Source organism: Mesoplodon densirostris, chromosome 18 (assembly GCF_025265405.1).
Source record: "Mesoplodon densirostris isolate mMesDen1 chromosome 18, mMesDen1 primary haplotype, whole genome shotgun sequence".
Taxonomy (NCBI): Eukaryota; Metazoa; Chordata; class Mammalia; order Artiodactyla; family Ziphiidae; genus Mesoplodon; species Mesoplodon densirostris.
In genome coordinates this window covers 27,972,038-27,992,981 of record NC_082678.1, presented here as the reverse complement: position 1 = coordinate 27,992,981, position 20,944 = coordinate 27,972,038, and the positions used below count along the sequence as shown (strand labels likewise).

Genomic DNA, 20,944 nt, shown 5'->3' with positions numbered 1-20,944 from the left:
TTTTCAAAAAACGTTCAGTGACTCCGTATTTATTTAGAGATTCAATGTAATCCCAGTCAATATATATTTGGCGCCCTTAACAGTAAGTTGCAGACAGGCTGCCCCATTAGCACTAGATACTTTAGTGTGTGTTTCCTTAGAACAAGGACACGCCTCCATAATCCCAGTACCACCATCACAATCAGGAAATGAACACTGACCTGGTAATCCCATGTAACCGCAGACCCCCTTCACATCTTGCAGATCACCCCAGTAATGCTCCTCTCCATTCCAGCATCCCAATCCAGGACCCCATGTTGCACTGAGTTGTCCTTTCTCTTTTGCCCTGTGTGGCTTTGAGCCCATGACTCAAGCTCTCTGGGCAGGTTTCGCATTTCCTTTGATCTCCACTTTTGAGGTGAGAAGCCCTTCAGCCACTTCAGCCTCAGGTGTGGTACAGTCCCTTCCCAAAGCAAGAAGCCAGCTTTCTGTCTCCTCACTTTCCACCTCTTCCCTATCCTCCCTCCCCCATGTATCGCCAGCCAGGAAAGGGATGAGGGGCAATGTTCAGGAACTCAGTGTTTGGGGACCCTCGCCGTCTGCCCACGGGACAGGCCACCCCCAGCTCCAGTGACGGCAAGGCCCCCGGGATGGGATTCCATGCTGGCCTGAAGCAAATGCGCCAGGCCTCCTGAAGAGCTGAGCTGAGGGCAGGAAACACTCTTCTCCCCGCCTCTGCCCCCCTCAACATACTGGGGACCCAGACTTGAAGAAGGAAGGTCATGTCCATGGTGTCCTCCCAGATCAGCACCGACACCGTCTCCTCCATGTCCGGCTCCTACATCGCCCCTGGCATGGAAGAGGACGGGGAGGCTCTCCCCTGCCCCCGGGCCACCAGCAGGACGCCCTCAGAAGAAGGAGACGTAAGAGAGGAGCATGGGATCGCCCTCGCCGCTCTGCTCTGCTCTGTACTCGAGTCCCAAGGAGCTCAGTCCAGGGCCTGCCAGGGAGATCGGCAAAGCCCCCCAGTGCTCGGGAGGGGAGCCCTGGAAAACACGGTACCGGGTTGTTGAATCAAAGACTCCCTCAGATGTGATCTTCCATGTGGCACCACTTCTGTCCTGAGGACTTGGTTTGGGTTTGCTGCCAGGCGAGCTGGGTAGGAGAGCCGGTGGCATCTGCACCTTGACTTTTGTTGCTCCTTTGCAGGTGACGCCAGCGGCGTCTCCAGACTGCAACTTTGCGGGCCTCGTCACCACCGCCGAAGAGCAGGATGCAGAGGTAAGAGCAAGGTGGACGCTGGTGCCCCTCCCCGGTCAGAGGGACTGCCGGCGCTGGCACAGGATGCAAATAGGATGGGGGCTCTTCTGGAAGAAGCCTTCCAAGGTGGTGCACTTGGATCTGTTAGAGGCAGGGTGCAGAGCAGAGGGACTGTCCGGTTAGCAGAGGGCGCTGGTCTCAGCGTAATAGGCGTGGGGTGAGTTCCAGAGGGAAGTCTTCCAGGCCAGACCCTTGAGAGGGCGTTTGTCCTCCAATTCACTTAGTATTTACCTGGCACAGGCATCTCACATCTTCCTGGCACTGGGGGACACAAAGACCGAGTGACATGGCTTTTGCCTGCCCACACCCCCAATCCACCCATCCCATCCATTCCGGAGCTCCATCTGATGGAGGAATCAGAGTTATAACTCAGCGTGAGAAGTGCTCTGACGGAGGTGTGCCTGAGGTATATGGAATGCCCAGCTCCCAGTGGGGACTCTACAACTTTCTCTTGAGCCAGATGTTCTCAAAGGAGTATCTGGATGGGATTGGGGATCCTAAAGGGTTTCTGAAAGTTTTATGATCTCACGGTTTGCTTTTTCATTTGGCAACTTTGATTTCCACCTGAGAGAAACAGTGTGAGCTAAACTATTACCAAGGCTATTCCTGACAGTCCCAGGGTCCCTCTGTAAGGTGCCTCAGACCTGGTCCCCCTGTAATGTGTCTCAGACCTGGTCCCTACGGGCCGATCCTGCCTCGCCAAGCAAAATCTGCCTCTGCTGGGCCTCCCAGCCATCTCACACGGACAGGAAATGTATGGATACCATGAGGGTGATTAGTTCTGTCTTCTGACAATCAGTAGACTCATTTCACTGCTTTATGGACTCACAGTGCCTTCCTTCTGTCCTAGGGAAATGATGTTCTAGAAGAAGAGGACGGATCACCCACACAAGAAGATGGTAAAAGACCTGGTCTTTTGCTCCCTTTTATTATATTTCTTTCCCGGGTATTCTCTGAAGGGTACAGAAAGGGGCACTGGTGTGACTTGGTGGCACTGCTCAAGGGTGTGGCTTTGGGGAAAGGTCGTCTTCTTGATGGAATATCAAAGCAAGCAGGGTATCTGAGGACCTCAGCAGCCTTCCTGGCTCTTTCTGGGCCTCTGAGCCAAGGCTGCAGTAGATACATGGAGTTCTCCACCTACGTTGAGTAGATCCTGAAGCTTCTTGGGCAACTGCCATCACCTTCCTTCCTGCTTCAGCTTCTCAGCTGAGTCTCACAGAACTGCTCTAGCAGCCCCAAAGTTCATCTGCAGCAGGAGAACAGCTTCCTCCCCTTGGGGGAACCGACTGTTAGGCAGTAGGTTTTCCTGCTTTAGTGAAGAAAACGGCTGATGTTACAGTAGCAGAAGGATCACAGCCCTGGCGGCACAGCAAAGGTGAGGTGAAGAGACGTTAGCAGCTCAGCGTACACTAGTGTTTGTAGGCTATTGGCACGAGTCTCTTTACCATCGTTCAGGCCTCAAGTAGATATTTTTTTTTAATTGGAAGAGTTGGTTTACAATGTTTTGTTAGTTTCTGCTGTACAGCAACGTGAATCAATTATACATATACATATATCCACTCTTTTTTTAGATTCTTTGCCCATATAGGCCATTACAGGGTACTGAGTAGAGTCCCCTGTGCTCTACAGCAGGTCCTTATTAGTTATCTATTTTATATATAGTAGTGTGTATATGTCAATCCCAATCTCCCAATTTATCCCTCCCCTCCCTTGCCCCCCGCCATAATCATAAGTTTGTTTTCTACACCTGTGACTCTATTTCTGTTTTGTAAATAAGGTCAACCATATCTTCAGTCGGAAGAATTTGGCTTCTAGTAAGCCAAGAAGCGAAGGAACGACCTACATATAGAGCAAGGAAGTGGCGGGGGGGGGGAGGGTAGGCGAGCTGGGAATCCCACCTGGGAGTGTAGGACCAGGCGTCCCAGGAACCGGTGTCTCTTCCCTCTGCTCCTCTGAGGTGCCTCCACAGAAGGGCAACCTCCAGAGCAAACCTGGATCCCAGCCTGGATGCAGATGTCACACTAGTCACCTCTGCTTTGGCCATGGCAGTTACTTGGGGGGCGGTGTGGTGTGCAGGGGTGCGCATGTGCACATGACCACTCTCTCCTGGCCAAGTAGTGCCGGAGGAGGGGTGGTCGCCCAGGCTGTGCCTCTGCCACACGCACACGCCAACCAAGCCGGGGTTGGGCGCTACCTCCCCTCGGTTGATGTCTTCAGGGCACAAGGCTCCGAGATCTCCATTGTGATTGCCGTCCCCAGTAGAATATTTGCTTCTAAAAGGCACAGGGCAGTACGTGGTTTCCGCCTGACATTCCATATGTGGTTTCCACCTGACATGCCGTACGCAGTAGATGTATGTTTCTTCCTCTCCCTTTCACCAAGGAAAAAAAACCGAGTGGGGTGCTTGAAAAAATAACATCTAAAACTGTCCCCTTCCCATCTTACACGACTGTAGGTTTCTGGTCAGCCCCTTAAAACATCCTCAGAATAGCAAATTAAGTCTCAAAGAAAATAAATCGTAATTTTGTGAACAATGCGATTCTTTGATTTGAGGTGCAAAATTACGGGACCAAAGAGCTTTAATTGCCATTTTATGTATTAGTCATTTCGCAGAGCCTTTGGTCATAAACACACCCCACGTGCACCGACAGACACAGGCCGGAGTCCGGGGTCACTTCCCCCGTGGCTCTCCTAGCTCTTCCAGCCTGGCTTAGCTCTACTGTGGGCCCGGGTCTGCGTGTCCGAATCCCACAGACCTCCCCAGGGTCTGATTTCCCAGGAACGAAGGCTGGAAAGGGGCCAGTTAAGGAAACAGAGCAGAACAGAGCGAGAACACAAACGTACCCACACAGTTTCCTTTATTGTCCACTCTACCCACTTAATTCTTGTTTTTAATTTTAATTATTTATTTTTTTAACATATGATTTGATGTTTTTTGTCTCCATCCTTAAGATTTTTATTTTAAGGACAGCAAAGCAGAGAAAAACACAGCCAGGTCCTCTCTAACTGCCTTAACTCCGTTACAGGCCAGAGGACATTCGCATTTCTAGGTATGGAGTGTGACAATAACAATGACTTTGACATCGCCAGCATGAAAGCACTGGACAATAAGCTGTGCTCTGCGGTCTGCTTACCCGGTGAGTGGCAGTCTGCTGAACATGAACTTGGTGGGAGACGCTCCCCTGCTCGCACCCCTGCTCTCACCCTGGGACACCCATCTCCTGCCCTGCAGTTCCTGCAAGAAGGCATGGGCTTTGCTAAGGTGCTGGGAGCCAGTTGCTGAAAGGAAGTGAGGCAGCCTCGGGAGAGTCCTTGGGCAAAGAGCGACTCTGCTCTAAGCGAAACTATTTGGGCATGGAGAAAGGCACAAAAATACCTCCAAAGCCTTCCAATTTGACCTGGCCGTGTCCTCTCCATCATGATCTTGCAGATCTCATGGCAGGGGGCCTGGTCTTGTTTCCATCAACAGGCAGTTTAAGGCAGACACGGCGTCTGTGATAAGGTCTTGGAAAGAGAGCCTGAGCCCTTGAAAAGGGAACCTGTAGCCCCTCAGAGGAGAGTGGTTAGTTAGGATCAGAGAGGAATTTCAAAGGCTGCATTTTATAGACTAGCTCTGTGACCCAGTGAGCCCTGGGCCACCACCAGTTGCCTTGTGCTCCCTAGATTTGGATCCCAAAGGAACGATCAGGGGTCGAGGGTGACTCTTCTCCCTGGAGCCCTAACTCTGTAAATTCAATCAGGGCCATCAACGTGCCCCTTATTCCTTCTCATGACACTAAACTGAATCCGGGATGAGTTCTCAGGAGGAGCCCACCTGTCAGTCACACTCTGGGCACTGATGTCCCCCTGCTCCATGCTCACCAAGGGCTTCACCAACCATGGCTCTAAAGCCACGTCTTGCCCGGTGGACTAGGTCGAAATTGCCCCTTCTGGGTTCACGGCAGAGACTGCCTTCATGTTGCATGGTTTGTAATCTCTTAAACATGCCCTGGACATGTTTAAGCTTCAGGACAGCCACGTCCCATCGTGGGTCCAGTGCTTTACTCCCTTGGCAACGTGGCTACAGGTGCTGGAGGGACACAAACTCCTGTGGTTGCCACTCTCCATCAGCTTGCAAAAGACCCAGGTCCTCACCCCTCTGGCCCCATGCAGGCTTGTGGGGGAGGAAGCCGTAATCCCCAGAGACACCTCCCACGGCCTTCCCAGGGGCTCGCCAGCCTTTCCACTTAGCGTTGACCCAGCCAGGCCTGGGCCAGAGCGGCTGAGGTCCAGGGTACACTTCACTTCCTGCCTTCCCACTCTTTACCTGGCTTCTGTCTGTCCATTGGTTTCTCATGTCTTTTTGCCAAATGTACGTCTGTCTGTCCAGTTTGTTTATTTTGAAACTCATTTAGGTTATCCAAACTTCGTGTGAAAGTTCATGTTCACCCACACCCAACCCCAAGCTTGCTGGGCACGCGCACATCCGAGGGGCCCTCGCTGAGGCTTCCATTCCTAACTGGCAAGAGCCTGTATTTAATATGCTGAAATTTTCCAGGAAAAAAAATATTTGTGAGACTAGATTAATCCCTGTTCCACAAAAGCAGGGATGCTTCTGTGGCAAAGGTTACAGGCAGGATTTGTTTTGGTCACTAGTTGGGGAAGATGCCATCTCTGCCCTCACTCCGCCCTGAGTCTGGGGCAGCGGTGCCGGCCAGCCGCTCACTGGGCTTCAAGAGAGGAATCTAGGCTCCTGCCTCCCCGCAGTGGACGCCCACCAACCCCCGAGTTTGGCAGAGAGAGCTCCTGGGAATTGTTTCAGCCACCCATGCTGTTGGAAACTGACCCCAGGCCTTGTGCTTCCTCCTCTCCCTAACTCCTTCGGGCCAACCTGCTGGTGGATGTTTATTCCACTCTGGGATGGCGGCAGGGGAGCGACACCTGGAAGGAAAACAATGCCTGGGCTTCTTTACAGTGATCTCGGGAGCCAGCCATTCTCAGATTAAACTGGCTTCACCGTTCAGGCCAGACATGAAACCGAATGACAGTGGCGGCTGCCGGGAGAGGGAGTTGAGGGTCGCATCGTAGCCTCACCCCGAGGTCTCAAGGGCTCTTACGGGAGAAGGAAAGTGCATCTGCTCTCTTGGTAAAAGGTTTCTCGGGTTCTGCTGTTAGCGTCACACTGGTAATAAAGAGCTGGGGAACTCTCTGGAAGCATCTGTCGGGTTAATGTCAGGTTAATGACAGGAGCATCCACTGTGGTAGTTCCCGTGGAATCAACAGACCTCACCACGCTCAGCTGTAAGTTCAAAGTTCCATCCTATGACTGAGGTGCCTCAGGCTGGCTTGGCCGTCAGGACAGCTTCTCAGGCACTCGGTCTCCCTCTCCACGCTGTTTCCCTCCCCACACGGATGCCACTCCCCTCACGGAGCGCCCACAAGGAGGGAGCCCGGGGAGCATCCCATGGTCCACCCTCCCCAGGCCCAAAGGTGCTCTGCCAGGAGCCCCAGCTGGTGGCAAGTATGGCTCAGGTCCCCATCCTCGCTGCTCTCATCACCCTTGTGGGAGTGATGCTGAGAAAGAACCCGTGTCATTCCAGCACCTCTTCCCCTAAGAAGCCTCTGGGTCTTCTTTGGCCCCAAGACCAACGCGGTGCGGCGGGGGGGGGGGGAGGCGATGGTATGTTCTGAGATTGTTCTGCAAGGTTCACAAAGGGAGGAAATCTGAGTTGACCATTGTTGGTGGTGAGCCGATTAGAATCACGAGGCCGTGCTAGGTAGACGGGCCTCCAAGGAATCTGATGGAGTATCACACAGGCGGCAGGATAGTGGCCAGGGGACCAGTGACAATTCTGTGAAAAGGCTCTGGGGCGTGTGATGGGAAAAAGCAAAGATAATTTGAGTTTATTAGTGGAAATACAAATGTTTTTGTTTTGTTTTGTTTTGTTTTTTGTGGTACGTGGGCCTCTCACTGTTGTGGCCTCTCCCGTTGCAGAGCACAGGCTCCGGACGCACCGGCTCAACGGCCATGGCTCATGGGCCAAGCCGCTCCGTGGAATGCGGGATCTTCCCGGACCGGGGCACGAACCCATGTCCCCTGCATCGGCAGGCGGACTCTCAACCAAGGGTAAGCTGTGAAAAGGCGAAAGAGAGGCATGGACATATATACACTACCAAACGTAAGGTAGATAGATAGTGGGAAGCAGCCGCAGAGCACAGGGAGATCAGCTCGGTGCTTTGTGACCGCCTGGAGGGGTGGGATGGGGAGGGTGGGAGGGAGGGAGGTGCATGAGGGAAGGGATGTGGGAACAGATGTATATGTATGACTGATTCACTTTGTTATAAAGCAGAAACTAATAAAAAATAAAAATAAAATAAAAATTAAAATAAAAACAATAAATACTTGGGAAGAAAAAAAAAAACTTTGACTCAAGACAAGCTGGACATGGAGGAGTGAGAGAGGGCAAGGGGTAGAGGGAAAGACATGTTTCTGCGTGGGGGCTGGTGTACCATCCCCCGGGCACAGCTCCTGCGCAGTGGCTTGATATGGAGCCCTCACCTCCACCCACCCACAGCAATCAGAGAAGAAAAGGAAATAAAAGGAATCCAAATTGGAAAAGAAGATGTAAAGCTGTCACTGTTTGCAGATGACATGATACTAGACATAGAGAATCCTAAAGATGCTACCAGAAAAACTACTAGAGCTAATCAATGTATTTGGTAAAGTAGGATACAAAATTAATGCACAGAAATCTCTGGCATTCCCGTACACTAATGATGAAGAATCTGAAAGTGAAATCAAGAAAACACTCCCGTTTACCATTGCAACAAAAAGAATAAAATACCTAAGAATAAACCTACCTAAGGAGACAAAAGACCTGTATGCAGAAAATTATAAGACACTGATGAAAGAAATTAAAGATGATACAAATAGATGGAGAGATATACCATGCTCCTGGATTGGAAGAATCGATATCGTGAAAATGACTCTACTACCCAAAGCAATCTACAGGTTCAATGCAATCCCTATCAAACTTCCACTGGCATTTTTCACAGAACTGGAACAAAACATTTCAAACTTTGTTTGGAAAAACAAAAGACTCCGAATAGCCAAAGCAATCTTGAGAACGAAAAACGGAGCTGGAGGAATCAGGCTCCCTGACTTCAGACTACACTACAAAGCTACAGTAATCAAGACAGTGTTTTACTGGCACAAAACCAGAAAGATAGATCAATGGAACAGGATAGAAAGCCCGGAGATAAACCCACGCACATATGGTCAACTGATCTTTGATCAAGGAGGCAGGAATGTACAGTGGAGAAAGGACAGCCTCTTCAATAAGTGGTGCTGGGAAAACTGGACAGGGACATGTAAAAGTATGAGATTAGATCATTCCCTAACACCATACACAAAAATAAGCTCAAAATGGATTAAAGACCTCAATGTAAGGCCAGAAACTATCAAAGTCTTAGAGGAAAACATAGGCAGAACACTCTATGACATAAATCACAGCAAGATCCTTTTGGACCCACCTCCTAGAGAAATGGAAATAAAAACAAAGATAAACAAATGGGACCTAATGAAACTTCAAAGCTTTTGCACAGCAAAGGAAACCATAAACAAGACCAAAAGACAACCCTCAGAATGGGAGAAAATATTTGCAAATGAAGCAACTGACAAAGGATTAATCCCCAAAATTTAAAAACAGCTCATGCAGCTCAATAGCAAAAAAACAAACAACCCAATCCAAAATTGGGCAGAAGACTTAAATAGGCATTTCTCCAAAGAAGATATACAGACTGCCAACAAACACATGAAAGAATGCTCAACATCATTAATCATTAGAGAAATGCAAATCAAAACTACAATGAGATATCATCTCACACCAGTCAGAATGGCCATCATCAAGAAATCTAGAAACAATAAATGCTGGAGAGGGTGTGGAGAAAAGGGAACACTCTTGCACTGCTGGTGGGAATGTGAATTGGTACAGCCACTACGGAGAACAGTATGGAGGTTCCCTAAAAGACTAAAAATCGAACCACCATATGACCCAGCAATCCCACCACTAGGCATATACCCTGAGAAAACCATAATTCAAAAAGAGGCATGTACCAGAATGTTCATTGCAGCTCTATTCACACTAGCCCGGAGATGGAAACAACCTAAGTGTCCATCATCGGATGAATGGATAAAGAAGATGTGGCACATATATACAATGGAATATTACTCAGCCATAAAAAGAAACGAAACTGAGCTCTTTGTAATGAGGTGGATAGACCTAGAGTCTGTCATACGGAGTGAAGTAAGTCAGAAGGAGAAAGACAAATACCGTATGCTAACACATATATATGGAATTTTAAAAAAATGTCATGAAGAACCTAGGGTTAAAACAGGAATAAAGTCACAGACCTACTTGAGAATGGACTTGAGGATATGGGGAGGGGGAAGGGTAAGCTGTGACAAAGCGAAAGAGAGGCATGGACATATATACACTACCAAACGTAAGGTAGATAGATAGTGGGAAGCAGCCGCAGAGCACAGGGAGATCAGTTCGGTGCTTTGTGACCGCCTGGAGGGGTGGGATGGGGAGGGTGGGAGGGAGGGAGATGCATGAGGGAAGGGATGTGGGAACAGATGTATATGTATGACTGATTCACTTTGTTATAAAGCAGAAACTAATAAAAAATAAAAATAAAATAAAAATAAAAACAATAAATACTTGGGAAGAAAAAAAAAAACTTTGACTCAATACAAGCTGGACATGGAGGAGTGAGAGAGGGCAAGGGGTAGAGGGAAAGACATGTTTCTGGGTGGGAGCTGGTGTACCATCCCCCGGGCACAGCTCCTGCGCAGAGGCCTGATAAGGAGCCCTCACCTCCACCCACCCCCTTCAACCAGAGAACTTCCAACTGCAGCTCCTCAGTAATTGAAGAGCAGGAAAGCTGGTGACTGGAGAGAGGCTGGGGGAGGGGAGGAGGAAGGACCACAGTCCACCGTTAGTCCGTCACTTAAAGGCTGGTGAAATTAATGGGGCAAATGACCCCAGTCAAAGAATTTGGCAAGTCCACGGCTTTCCTGGGTTTCACCCAGCGGCTCTGTTTCCTCGGCTATCTGGAAAGGAGGGAGAGCACTTGCGAAGAAGCCTCTGGAATGTCAGCTTCTGGGAATCTTGCTGAGGACGGGGCGGGGAGGGAGCGCTTACCGGGAAACACTGGAATACCCTAGCCGCCTTGGGGTGCCTGCGACCGGGGCTGCGGTTTCTGCGGACCTGAGCGGCAGGTGGCATCAGAGAGTCAGACCTGCTTGCGGGCACCAAGACGACACTCGGTCGGGAGACCGGGACAGGCCGCAGAAACGTGAGCAAGTGCCACTCGCAGCCCAGAGGAGAGGAAAGGAAAGCCCCAAGCATGCACCCAGCCCTGGCCCCCACGCCACGGGCTGCGTCCCAGGAGCCGTCGCCACCTCTGAGCAGCCCAGATGGGAAGGGGGTGGGGCGGAGGACGGTTCCCGCGGCGAACTGCTCGCCGAGGGCCCCGGGGCCTCTGCGGGAGCGCCAAGCCGCGCGCCTCTCCGAGCCCTGCGCGGGGCCCTCGGGCGGGAATGCGCGGAGCCGGGACGCGGTGGCGGGTAGGGGGCTGGGTCGCGCGCGGGAGAGGGCGGCAGGAGGGAGCTGGAAGAGAGTTACCGCGTGAGAGAGCGGTTAAGAGCGCGCGGTCTCTTTGGAGATGCCCTGGCCAATGGCAGAAGCGGAAGCTGTTTATATGGGCGGGGCGTCGCCACGGCAGCAGGAGACGCCTTGCGAGCGGCTACTGAGTGCCGGTCCCCGGCCGCTGGCTTTCAGAGAGGCGCCGTTGGGCGTGAGTGGCGACGAGGATTGCTGGCTGGGCCCTCGAGCTGGGAGCAGAGAGCCGCGGTGAGGGTGGGCGGTGGGAGGAATTTCTTTGAGAACCTTCCTTTGGCCCGGGCTGCGCTCTGAGCCAGGTAAGGGACGGGGAGGGCTGCAGGCCGTGGGAAGGGAGGGCGTCAGTACCAGCCCGCTCTCCCATCCGTCCCCGACGGAAGTGGTGGGCCCGGGGACTGACATCAGAGGCGTTTGGGGGACACTCACTTCCCACCCCCTTATAACTCTCTGTATTGTTTCCTTCCTTCCCCTTGATCCCCATCCTAATATCCCTTTTCAAAGATCAGACGACCTCCCCCGCCCCCCGACCCGTCGTACTGCCCTCCTGGACTCTCTCGCCCCATTTCCATTGGTTGTGGACGGAGAGAGGGGGGTTAATTCCCCGCTTTGAGGGAGAAAGGGGTGGCCTCGCATGCCCCTACACTCTTCCCTCGTTTGGCTAATTAAGTCTCCTCTAAAAGATCCAAGAGGAAAAGAGCGAGGCGAACCCCCTGTGGGTCGGACCCCCGGGCACACCTTCTGTTTCCCAGACCTCGGCAGTAAAAGATCCTCCCCAGCTGCAGGAAGGATTTTAGTAAGAGCCTCCCCCCTCGCCCACACTCTCCCCTCGGGGGTGGGGAAAGAGGGCTCAGTTCCCGCTCTGGTCCCCGCAGGCACCACACTCCGTTTGGAGGAGGCTACCCCCGGATCGCGGGATGGAAGCCCGCTTCGGGGAGGCTGCGTAACTGAAGCGGCGGGAGTCAGCGGGCCGGAGAGCTCGGCGGCCACCCTCCGCTCGGCTCGTGGATGTTGACAGCCCCCTCGGAGAGTCCCCGCAGATATGGCGGAGAGCTGGCTACGCGTCTCGGGAGCAGGGGCAGCGGAGGAGGCCGGACCGGAAGGCGGCCTGGAGGAGTCCAACGCCCTGAATGACAGCCTGACCAGCCTGCAGTGGCTGCAGGACTTCTCCTTTCTCAACGCCGAGGTCCCCGCCCTGCCTTCGGCGGACACCGACCCCCACGGCTACCACGAGCTGTCAGGCTCGGCCGAGCCGGGGTCTCCCCTGGTGGCGGACCCCGCCTGCCTGGGGCAGCCGCACACACCCGGCAAGCCCACGTCCTTGTGCACGCCGCGGAGCGCCCCCTCGGGGCTGGAGGCCTCGCCTCCCGACGACGTGGACTACGCCACCAACCCGCACGTGAAGCCGCCCTACTCGTATGCCACGCTCATCTGCATGGCCATGCAGGCCAGCAAGGCCACCAAGATCACCCTGTCGGCCATCTACAAGTGGATCACGGACAGTTTCTGTTACTTCCGCCACGCTGATCCCACCTGGCAGGTAGGGAGGCACTCCCTCCCTCCCTCCCCATGCCCGCGCGGACTGGACTCACATCCCAGATCCGCAGGCCAAGTAGGCGCGGTACGGCCAGGGCCCCGAGAGAGGAAGGCCGTCCAGGAAGGACCTCAAGGGAGCCCAGTGCTTGGACTGCTGCCCCTTTGACTTCAGAGACGGAGGAGGGAGGATGTTCAGAGGGCTGTAGGGGTGCCGACCTAGAGGTTCAAGTGGAAAGAACTTGTCACTCATCCGGCAGGCTCAGCCCAAAGACCAGGGCTGAACTATGCGTGGACACAGCCCCCCAGGGTAGGTTGATGGACTGAGGGACACATTTTTGTCCCAAGTCCTGGAATTCCTCGACACTACCCTCCTCAAGGTCAGTTTGTCAGGGCCTGACTGGAGGCAGAGCATCGTTCCTGCCAGGCTCTGCATCCCGCCTGCTTTCAGTTGGCTGGAGGGGCTCTGGGAGGGTAGAGGGGCGTGCTGCAGGGTGTGAAGGCCATCTGTGTCCCAGTGGAAGGGCTCCGGGGCCTTCCGAAAGCTGCCGTGCCAGCCCCCACCCCAAGCCCTCCCTAGTTTCCTGCCTACACTCCTCCCCCTCTTCTCATCAACCTCCCTGGGGGGACAATTACCTCAGCCACGTGCTTTCCACAGGGGCTCTTTCCTCCCACACTGGCTTCATGTTCCAAGTCTCCGGAACCTGGCACAGAGCAGCCAAGGGGCCCAGACCACCATGTAAATCTCCCAGTCTTGCCAGGGGGCACTACTCACCTGCCGGCCCCACCCACCAGGCCCCAGACCCCTGTGCCCCAGCGTGGTTTGGACTGTGCACCCAGGCGTGAACAAGGCAGGGTGGTGATTCAGGCTGGGCACACACTGCCCTGAGCCTCTTCGACCATCAGGATGAGGGGCTACTTGGGGACAGAGACCCTGAGGATGCACAGATCCTTCCCTGTGGCACAGGTCACAGGATCAGAGTTCCTGTGATCACACCTATTCCACGTTTGCTTGGGCCCTGACCCTGGGGCAGGTACCATTTGTAACCTTGGTGAGAAAGCAGAGACCCTCCACCACCCCCCACCCCACCCCAAGCCTGAGAGGCCCCAGGAATGAGCGCTATGCTCTTGGCTGGGTAATAATCAACTGAGGCCTCAGAGCCTGGGGTGGGAGGAGGGGGACATGGTGGGTGAGGGCCCAGGCCAGCAGCCGGCTCTAGAAACAAGGAAAGTCATCAGATCCTCCCACACTTCATCCCCCCCGCCACACACACCCCCTCACACCCACTCACTCATTTCACAAACAGAGAAGGCCAGCCAGGCCCAGGCAGAGGGAGATGGCCGTCCAGGACCTGGGGGAGCCAAGGCCTTTGAGCAGAGGCCGCAAGCAGCGGGGTAAGGGAGGGAGGGCAGGACAGGCTGGCACTGAGAGCCACCCTGCGGCTCAGGGCTCGGATGACTGAGCAGGCAGATATCCTGGCAAAAGGGAACAAAAGCCCCCGACAGCACTCCCAGCTCCTGGTGCCCCGTGGCTGGTGTCCCAGAGCCTCCCGCTCGGAGCAGCGCCTCTGTCTCCCCTGCCCCCATCGGAGAGAAGGTGGCGGTGGGACTGGCAGTGGCGCTAGGAGCCCCCCATCACTGACCCCACCCACTCTCCCAGCTGTCTTCCTTCTCTCCTATCTCCCTGTGTCCAGAACTCCATCCGCCACAACCTGTCCCTGAAGAAGGGCTTCATCAAGATGCCCCGGGAGAAGGACGAGCCAGGCAAGGGGGGCTTCTGGCGCATCGACCCCCAGTACGCCGAGCGGCTGCTGAGTGGGGCTTTGAAGAAGCGGAGGCTGCCCCCAGTCCACATCCACCCGGCCTTTGCCCGCCAGGCCGCGCCAGAGCCCAGCGCCGCCCCATGGGCCGGGTCACTGACCGTGAGCACCGAGGCCCAGCAGCTGCTGCGGGAGTTCGAGGAGGCCACTGGGGAGGCGGGCTGGGGTGCAGGCGAGGGCAGGCTGGGGCGTAAGCGTCAACAGCCGCTGCCCAAGCAGGAGGCCAAGGTCCCGCGGCCCTCCAGCCCCCTGCTGCTGACCCCGGAGGAGCAGGGTGAGCTGGAACCCCTCAAGGGCAACTTTGACTGGGAGGCCATCTTGGACGCTGGCACGCTGGACGGGGAGCTGGGCACGCTGGAGACCTCGGAGCTGATCCCGCCGCTGAGCCCTGCCTCCCACGGGGACGTGGACCTCACCATCCATGGCCACCACATCGACTGCCCTGTTACCTGGGGGCCTCCAGTGGAGCAGGCTACCGACAGCCTGGACTTCGATGAGACCTTCCTGGCCACATCCTTCCTGGAGCACCCCTGGGACGAGAGCACCCGTAGCTCCCTGCCCCCCGAGCCCCTCTTTGAGGCCGGGGATGCCACACTGGCCTCTGACCTGCATGACTGGGCCAGCCTGGGCGCCTTCTTGTAAGAAGCCAGGCCCTGCCCCACCTCCAGACAGCACCGAAGTCTGGGCCCAGACTGCCCCCCTCCCCGCCAGTGCAGGCCCATGGACACCCTACCGCCCAGGCAGGGGCTGGGCCAGGTCACCCCACCAGGCCACACGGCCCCCAGCCCAGGCCATCCTCAGATTCTAGTCCAGCAGGCTGAGAATTGGGGCCCAGGACCAAAATTGCTGCCTCCGCTCCCCAGCCCCCCATACACACAGTGTTTCATGGATCCACTTCTTCCCTGCCCCAGAGACACGCTAAGGGCCCTGCACTATGAGAGCTGCGGCTTGGAGGGGCCCTGGCCAAGCTGGAAACATCAGTACGGGGCCCGCCCCGAACACCTTAGCTTCTGAAGCTTCTCTCTCTCCTGCTCTCCTCCCCAGGTCTCTATCCAGAGCAAGTTCCCAGGTACAACACATGCTGATTAGGTGACTGCAAATTAACACCCAAGAGGCCTCTCCCGGCAGTCTGTGAGGAGGAGCTAGGCGGAGGGGGGAAGAGAGAGGAGACAGAAAGGAGGCCGGGGTGCCGGGTGGAACCAGGAGATTTTCTAAGGCCTCTGGGATCTTCTGGCTTCATCCCTAGAGGTGGGGCAGAGGGTATGTGTCCCTAATCTTTGAGCCCAACTTGAGGCTGAGAGCAGCGGGGAGATGGGGATCTGGGGGTTAGGGGCTGGGGCAGCCAAGCTGCAGAGGGAAAGGGGACAGACAGACTAATGTAGTGAGTGTAGCTATAGCTGAGGCTTAACTGGGAGGGACGCAGTGCTTGCTAGAACCACTGGGACCAGGAATGGGGGGATGGCCCCGTGCCCTTGCTTGCACTCCTGCAGGGGAGTGTCTTGCTCCACCATAAACGCCCTGGCCTGCATCCCACATCCACTCTCCTAACCCGTCGGGCATTTTAACCTTTTTCATAGAAAGTTATTTACAATAAAAACATTTTTAAAAATAAAGTTTTAAAAAGTCTCAAAATGGACCTGCTTGCAACTTTCTCTGGGGAAAAGCATGGGCCAGTTTTGGGGAGGCCACGGCCCAAGGGGGAATGGCTGGGAGGAAGATGGGGGGCACCAAAGGCCTGCAGAGTGTCCCCTGATGCACTCCTCATGATCTCTGGGTGCCCAGAGAGAAAGGGGCTGAGAGGCGGCCCTCGGGGGTCCCCTGCAGCCAGGGCCTCGGCACCTCTATATGTGCAATGGGGAGACTGTACCCACAGCCCCGAGGAGCAGGCGGCAAAGGAGGCCCAGCCCCCTCCCTGGCCCTGGGGACTCACTCACAAAGGCCGTTCTTGCCCAGGGCTCGGCTCACGTTCCCCACCTCGCCCAAGTTGAGGGCCTGCCCAGACTCACCTGCGGTCCTCGCCTGGGCCTGTCTCCAGCTCCTCCCTCCCTTGGTCCCTTCCTGAAGGGACAGGGTGTGAGGTCAGAGGGCCCCAGCCCCTGGGGCCCCACTTGCCACCCTGGGGTTCATTCACCCCGCCCAGGGCCTTCCCTCCAATGCAGGTTGGGGCTGAGGGAGGCCATCAGGGCAGACGGAAGACAGGGTGCCTAGACCCTACAGCTCCAGCCTGTGCGGAATCAACGTACCAGAGTTCTGATGGGGAAACTGAGGCACAGCAAATATGTGACACTCAGCAGGCACCTTTCAACCCCCTCACCCCAGCTTTGCCGGGAACCCATCTCTCCCCCGAGCCCGCACCTGGCCCCGCCAGCACGTCCTTGTGGTGCACAGCCCCTTCCCCCAGCACTCACGTGCACGTTCGCACAGACACACACACACACACACACACACACACACACACACAAACGGGCACTGTCCTACACAATCCTGCCCATCCTCCACGGGCCCCTTTCTCCTGAAGCCCCTTTCTTTCCTTGCACTGGAGGCTGGCTCCAGAGCACCCTGGCATTCCCCCGCCAACTTGCTGCTTTCCCTTGCTAATTATTCCAAATATTTCAGAAGGGTGCGCCCACTGCAGGGCCAGCCGGGTTGGGGCCTTACAGAGCTCAGGAGGCAGCCCATCCCCTTCCCACCGCTTGCTGAGGAGGCTGCCCCAACCTCCCTCTGAGACTCCCTTCACCCCCTAAGCAACGACTCCCTCCCTCTCCCCACCACCCTCCGGCCTTCCTCCCCACGCTCCCCAGCACTGGGGGAACATGGGGGCTCCAGCCTCTCCACTGGTCCCCAGGCTCAGCCTCCAGCCCCCGCCAAAAGGGGTACACCCTGGATTGACAGGTGGGGCCGGTCACTGTCCCCCCTCCTCACCCTCTGCCTGGGCCCATGCTGGGGGAAGAGGGGCAAGGTCAGGGGCTGGCAGAACTGCCTGCCAGGTAAGGAAAGGCTGAAGAAGCTTCTGGCTGCCAGGAAGAATCCCCAGGAGCTCCTGGAAATCCCTATGCTTGGCACTAGCGTCTCTGGGGCTGGGACCCAAACACTGGCACTTTTAAGGGTCCATGGATGCTGCCAACGAGCAGCCAAAGCTAAGAGGGGGCTCCGAAGCGGCCAGAACACAGGGCTTCACACACCCTTTCAGCAGGCAGCGTTTGGGGGTTGGCGGTGGAGGGGGCGGGAAGCGTGAGTGGATCCTGTCCCTCCTATTCATCCCTGCCCCGGCCCTTGGCTGGGTGGCTTTTTCAAAAAACGTTCAGTGACTCCGTATTTATTTAGAGATTCAATGTAATCCCAGTCAATATATATTTGGCGCCCTTAACAGTAAGTTGCAGACAGGCTGCCCCATTAGCACTAGATACTTTAGTGTGTGTTTCCTTAGAACAAGGACACGCCTCCATAATCCCAGTACCACCATCACAATCAGGAAATGAACACTGACCTGGTAATCCCATGTAACCGCAGACCCCCTTCACATCTTGCAGATCACCCCAGTAATGCTCCTCTCCATTCCAGCATCCCAATCCAGGACCCCATGTTGCACTGAGTTGTCCTTTCTCTTTTGCCCTGTGTGGCTTTGAGCCCATGACTCAAGCTCTCTGGGCAGGTTTCGCATTTCCTTTGATCTCCACTTTTGAGGTGAGAAGCCCTTCAGCCACTTCAGCCTCAGGTGTGGTACAGTCCCTTCCCAAAGCAAGAAGCCAGCTTTCTGTCTCCTCACTTTCCACCTCTTCCCTATCCTCCCTCCCCCATGTATCGCCAGCCAGGAAAGGGATGAGGGGCAATGTTCAGGAACTCAGTGTTTGGGGACCCTCGCCGTCTGCCCACGGGACAGGCCACCCCCAGCTCCAGTGACGGCAAGGCCCCCGGGATGGGATTCCATGCTGGCCTGAAGCAAATGCGCCAGGCCTCCTGAAGAGCTGAGCTGAGGGCAGGAAACACTCTTCTCCCCGCCTCTGCCCCCCTCAACATACTGGGGACCCAGACTTGAAGAAGGAAGGTCATGTCCATGGTGTCCTCCCAGATCAGCACCGACACCGTCTCCTCCATGTCCGGCTCCTACATCGCCCCTGGCATGGAAGAGGACGGGGAGGCTCTCCCCTGCCCCCGGGCCGCCAGCAGGACGCCCTCAGAAGAAGGAGACGTAAGAGAGGAGCATGGGATCGCCCTCGCCGCTCTGCTCTGCTCTGTACTCGAGTCCCAAGGAGCTCAGTCCAGGGCCTGCCAGGGAGATCGGCAAAGCCCCCCAGTGCTCGGGAGGGGAGCCCTGGAAAACACGGTACCGGGTTGTTGAATCAAAGACTCCCTCAGATGTGATCTTCCATGTGGCACCACTTCTGTCCTGAGGACTTGGTTTGGGTTTGCTGCCAGGCGAGCTGGGTAGGAGAGCCGGTGGCATCTGCACCTTGACTTTTGTTGCTCCTTTGCAGGTGACGCCAGCGGCGTCTCCAGACTGCAACTTTGCGGGCCTCGTCGCCACCGCCGAAGAGCAGGATGCAGAGGTAAGAGCAAGGTGGACGCTGGTGCCCCTCCCCGGTCAGAGGGACTGCCGGCGCTGGCACAGGATGCAAATAGGATGGGGGCTCTTCTGGAAGAAGCCTTCCAAGGTGGTGCACTTGGATCTGTTAGAGGCAGGGTGCAGAGCAGAGGGACTGTCCGGTTAGCAGAGGGCGCTGGTCTCAGCGTAATAGGCGTGGGGTGAGTTCCAGAGGGAAGTCTTCCAGGCCAGACCCTTGAGAGGGCGTTTGTCCTCCAATTCACTTAGTATTTACCTGGCACAGGCATCTCACATCTTCCTGGCACTGGGGGACACAAAGACCGAGTGACATGGCTTTTGCCTGCCCACACCCCCAATCCACCCATCCCATCCATTCCGGAGCTCCATCTGATGGAGGAATCAGAGTTATAACTCAGCGTGAGAAGTGCTCTGACGGAGGTGTGCCTGAGGTATATGGAATGCCCAGCTCCCAGTGGGGACTCTACAACTTTCTCTTGAGCCAGATGTTCTCAAAGGAGTATCTGGATGGGATTGGGGATCCTAAAGGGTTTCTGAAAGTTTTATGATCTCACGGTTTGCTTTTTCATTTGGCAACTTTGATTTCCACCTGAGAGAAACAGTGTGAGCTAAACTATTACCAAGGCTATTCCTGACAGTCCCAGGGTCCCTCTGTAAGGTGCCTCAGACCTGGTCCCCCTGTAATGTGTCTCAGACCTGGTCCCTACGGGCCGATCCTGCCTCGCCAAGCAAAATCTGCCTCTGCTGGGCCTCCCAGCCATCTCACACGGACAGGAAATGTATGGATACCATGAGGGTGATTAGTTCTGTCTTCTGACAATCAGTAGACTCATTTCACTGCTTTATGGACTCACAGTGCCTTCCTTCTGTCCTAGGGGAATGATGTTCTAGAAGAAGAGGACGGATCACCCACACAAGAAGATGGTAAAAGACCTGGTCTTTTGCTCCCTTTTATTATATTTCTTTCCCGGGTATTCTCTGAAGGGTACAGAAAGGGGCACTGGTGTGACTTGGTGGCACTGCTCAAGGGTGTGGCTTTGGGGAAAGGTCGTCTTCTTGATGGAATATCAAAGCAAGCAGGGTATCTGAGGACCTCAGCAGCCTTCCTGGCTCTTTCTGGGCCTCTGAGCCAAGGCTGCAGTAGATACATGGAGTTCTCCACCTACGTTGAGTAGATCCTGAAGCTTCTTGGGCAACTGCCATCACCTTCCTTCCTGCTTCAGCTTCTCAGCTGAGTCTCACAGAACTGCTCTAGCAGCCCCAAAGTTCATCTGCAGCAGGAGAACAGCTTCCTCCCCTTGGGGGAACCGACTGTTAGGCAGTAGGTTTTCCTGCTTTAGTGAAGAAAACGGCTGATGTTACAGTAGCAGAAGGATCACAGCCCTGGCGGCACAGCAAAGGTGAGGTGAAGAGACGTTAGCAGCTCAGCGTACACTAGTGTTTGTAGGCTATTGGCACGAGTCTCTTTACCATCGTTCAGGCCTCAAGTAGATATTTTTTTTTAATTGGAAGAGTTGGTTTACAATGTTTTGTTAGTTTCTGCTGTACAGCAACGTGAATCAATTATACATATACATATATCCACTCTTTTTTTAGATTCTTTGCCCATATAGGCCATTACAGGGTACTGAGTAGAGTCCCCTGTGCTCTACAGCAGGTCCTTATTAGTTATCTATTTTATATATAGTAGTGTGTATATGTCAATCCCAATCTCCCAATTTATCCCTCCCCTCCCTTGCCCCCCGCCATAATCATAAGTTTGTTTTCTACACCTGTGACTCTATTTCTGTTTTGTAAATAAGGTCAACCATATCTTCAGTCGGAAGAATTTGGTTTCTAGTAAGCCAAGAAGCGAAGGAACGACCTACATATAGAGCAAGGAAGTGGCGGGGGGGGGGGAGGGTAGGCGAGCTGGGAATCCCACCTGGGAGTGTAGGACCAGGCGTCCCAGGAACCGGTGTCTCTTCCCTCTGCTCCTCTGAGGTGCCTCCACAGAAGGGCAACCTCCAGAGCAAACCTGGATCCCAGCCTGGATGCAGATGTCACACTAGTCACCTCTGCTTTGGCCA

The 20,944-nt window shown here is 55.0% G+C and overlaps 1 protein-coding gene across 1 annotated transcript; it reads left to right on the top strand.

The window, feature by feature from the left end:
* Positions 1 to 761: 761 nt before the first annotated feature.
* Positions 762 to 14,956, top strand: LOC132479152 (forkhead box protein J1-like). Its single transcript, XM_060082732.1, has 4 exons — positions 762 to 902; positions 1,189 to 1,260; positions 12,082 to 12,501; positions 14,189 to 14,956. The coding sequence occupies exons 1-4, from the start codon at positions 762 to 764 to the stop codon at positions 14,954 to 14,956; spliced, it is 1,401 nt and encodes a 466-aa protein (XP_059938715.1).
* Positions 14,957 to 20,944: the final 5,988 nt, after the last annotated feature.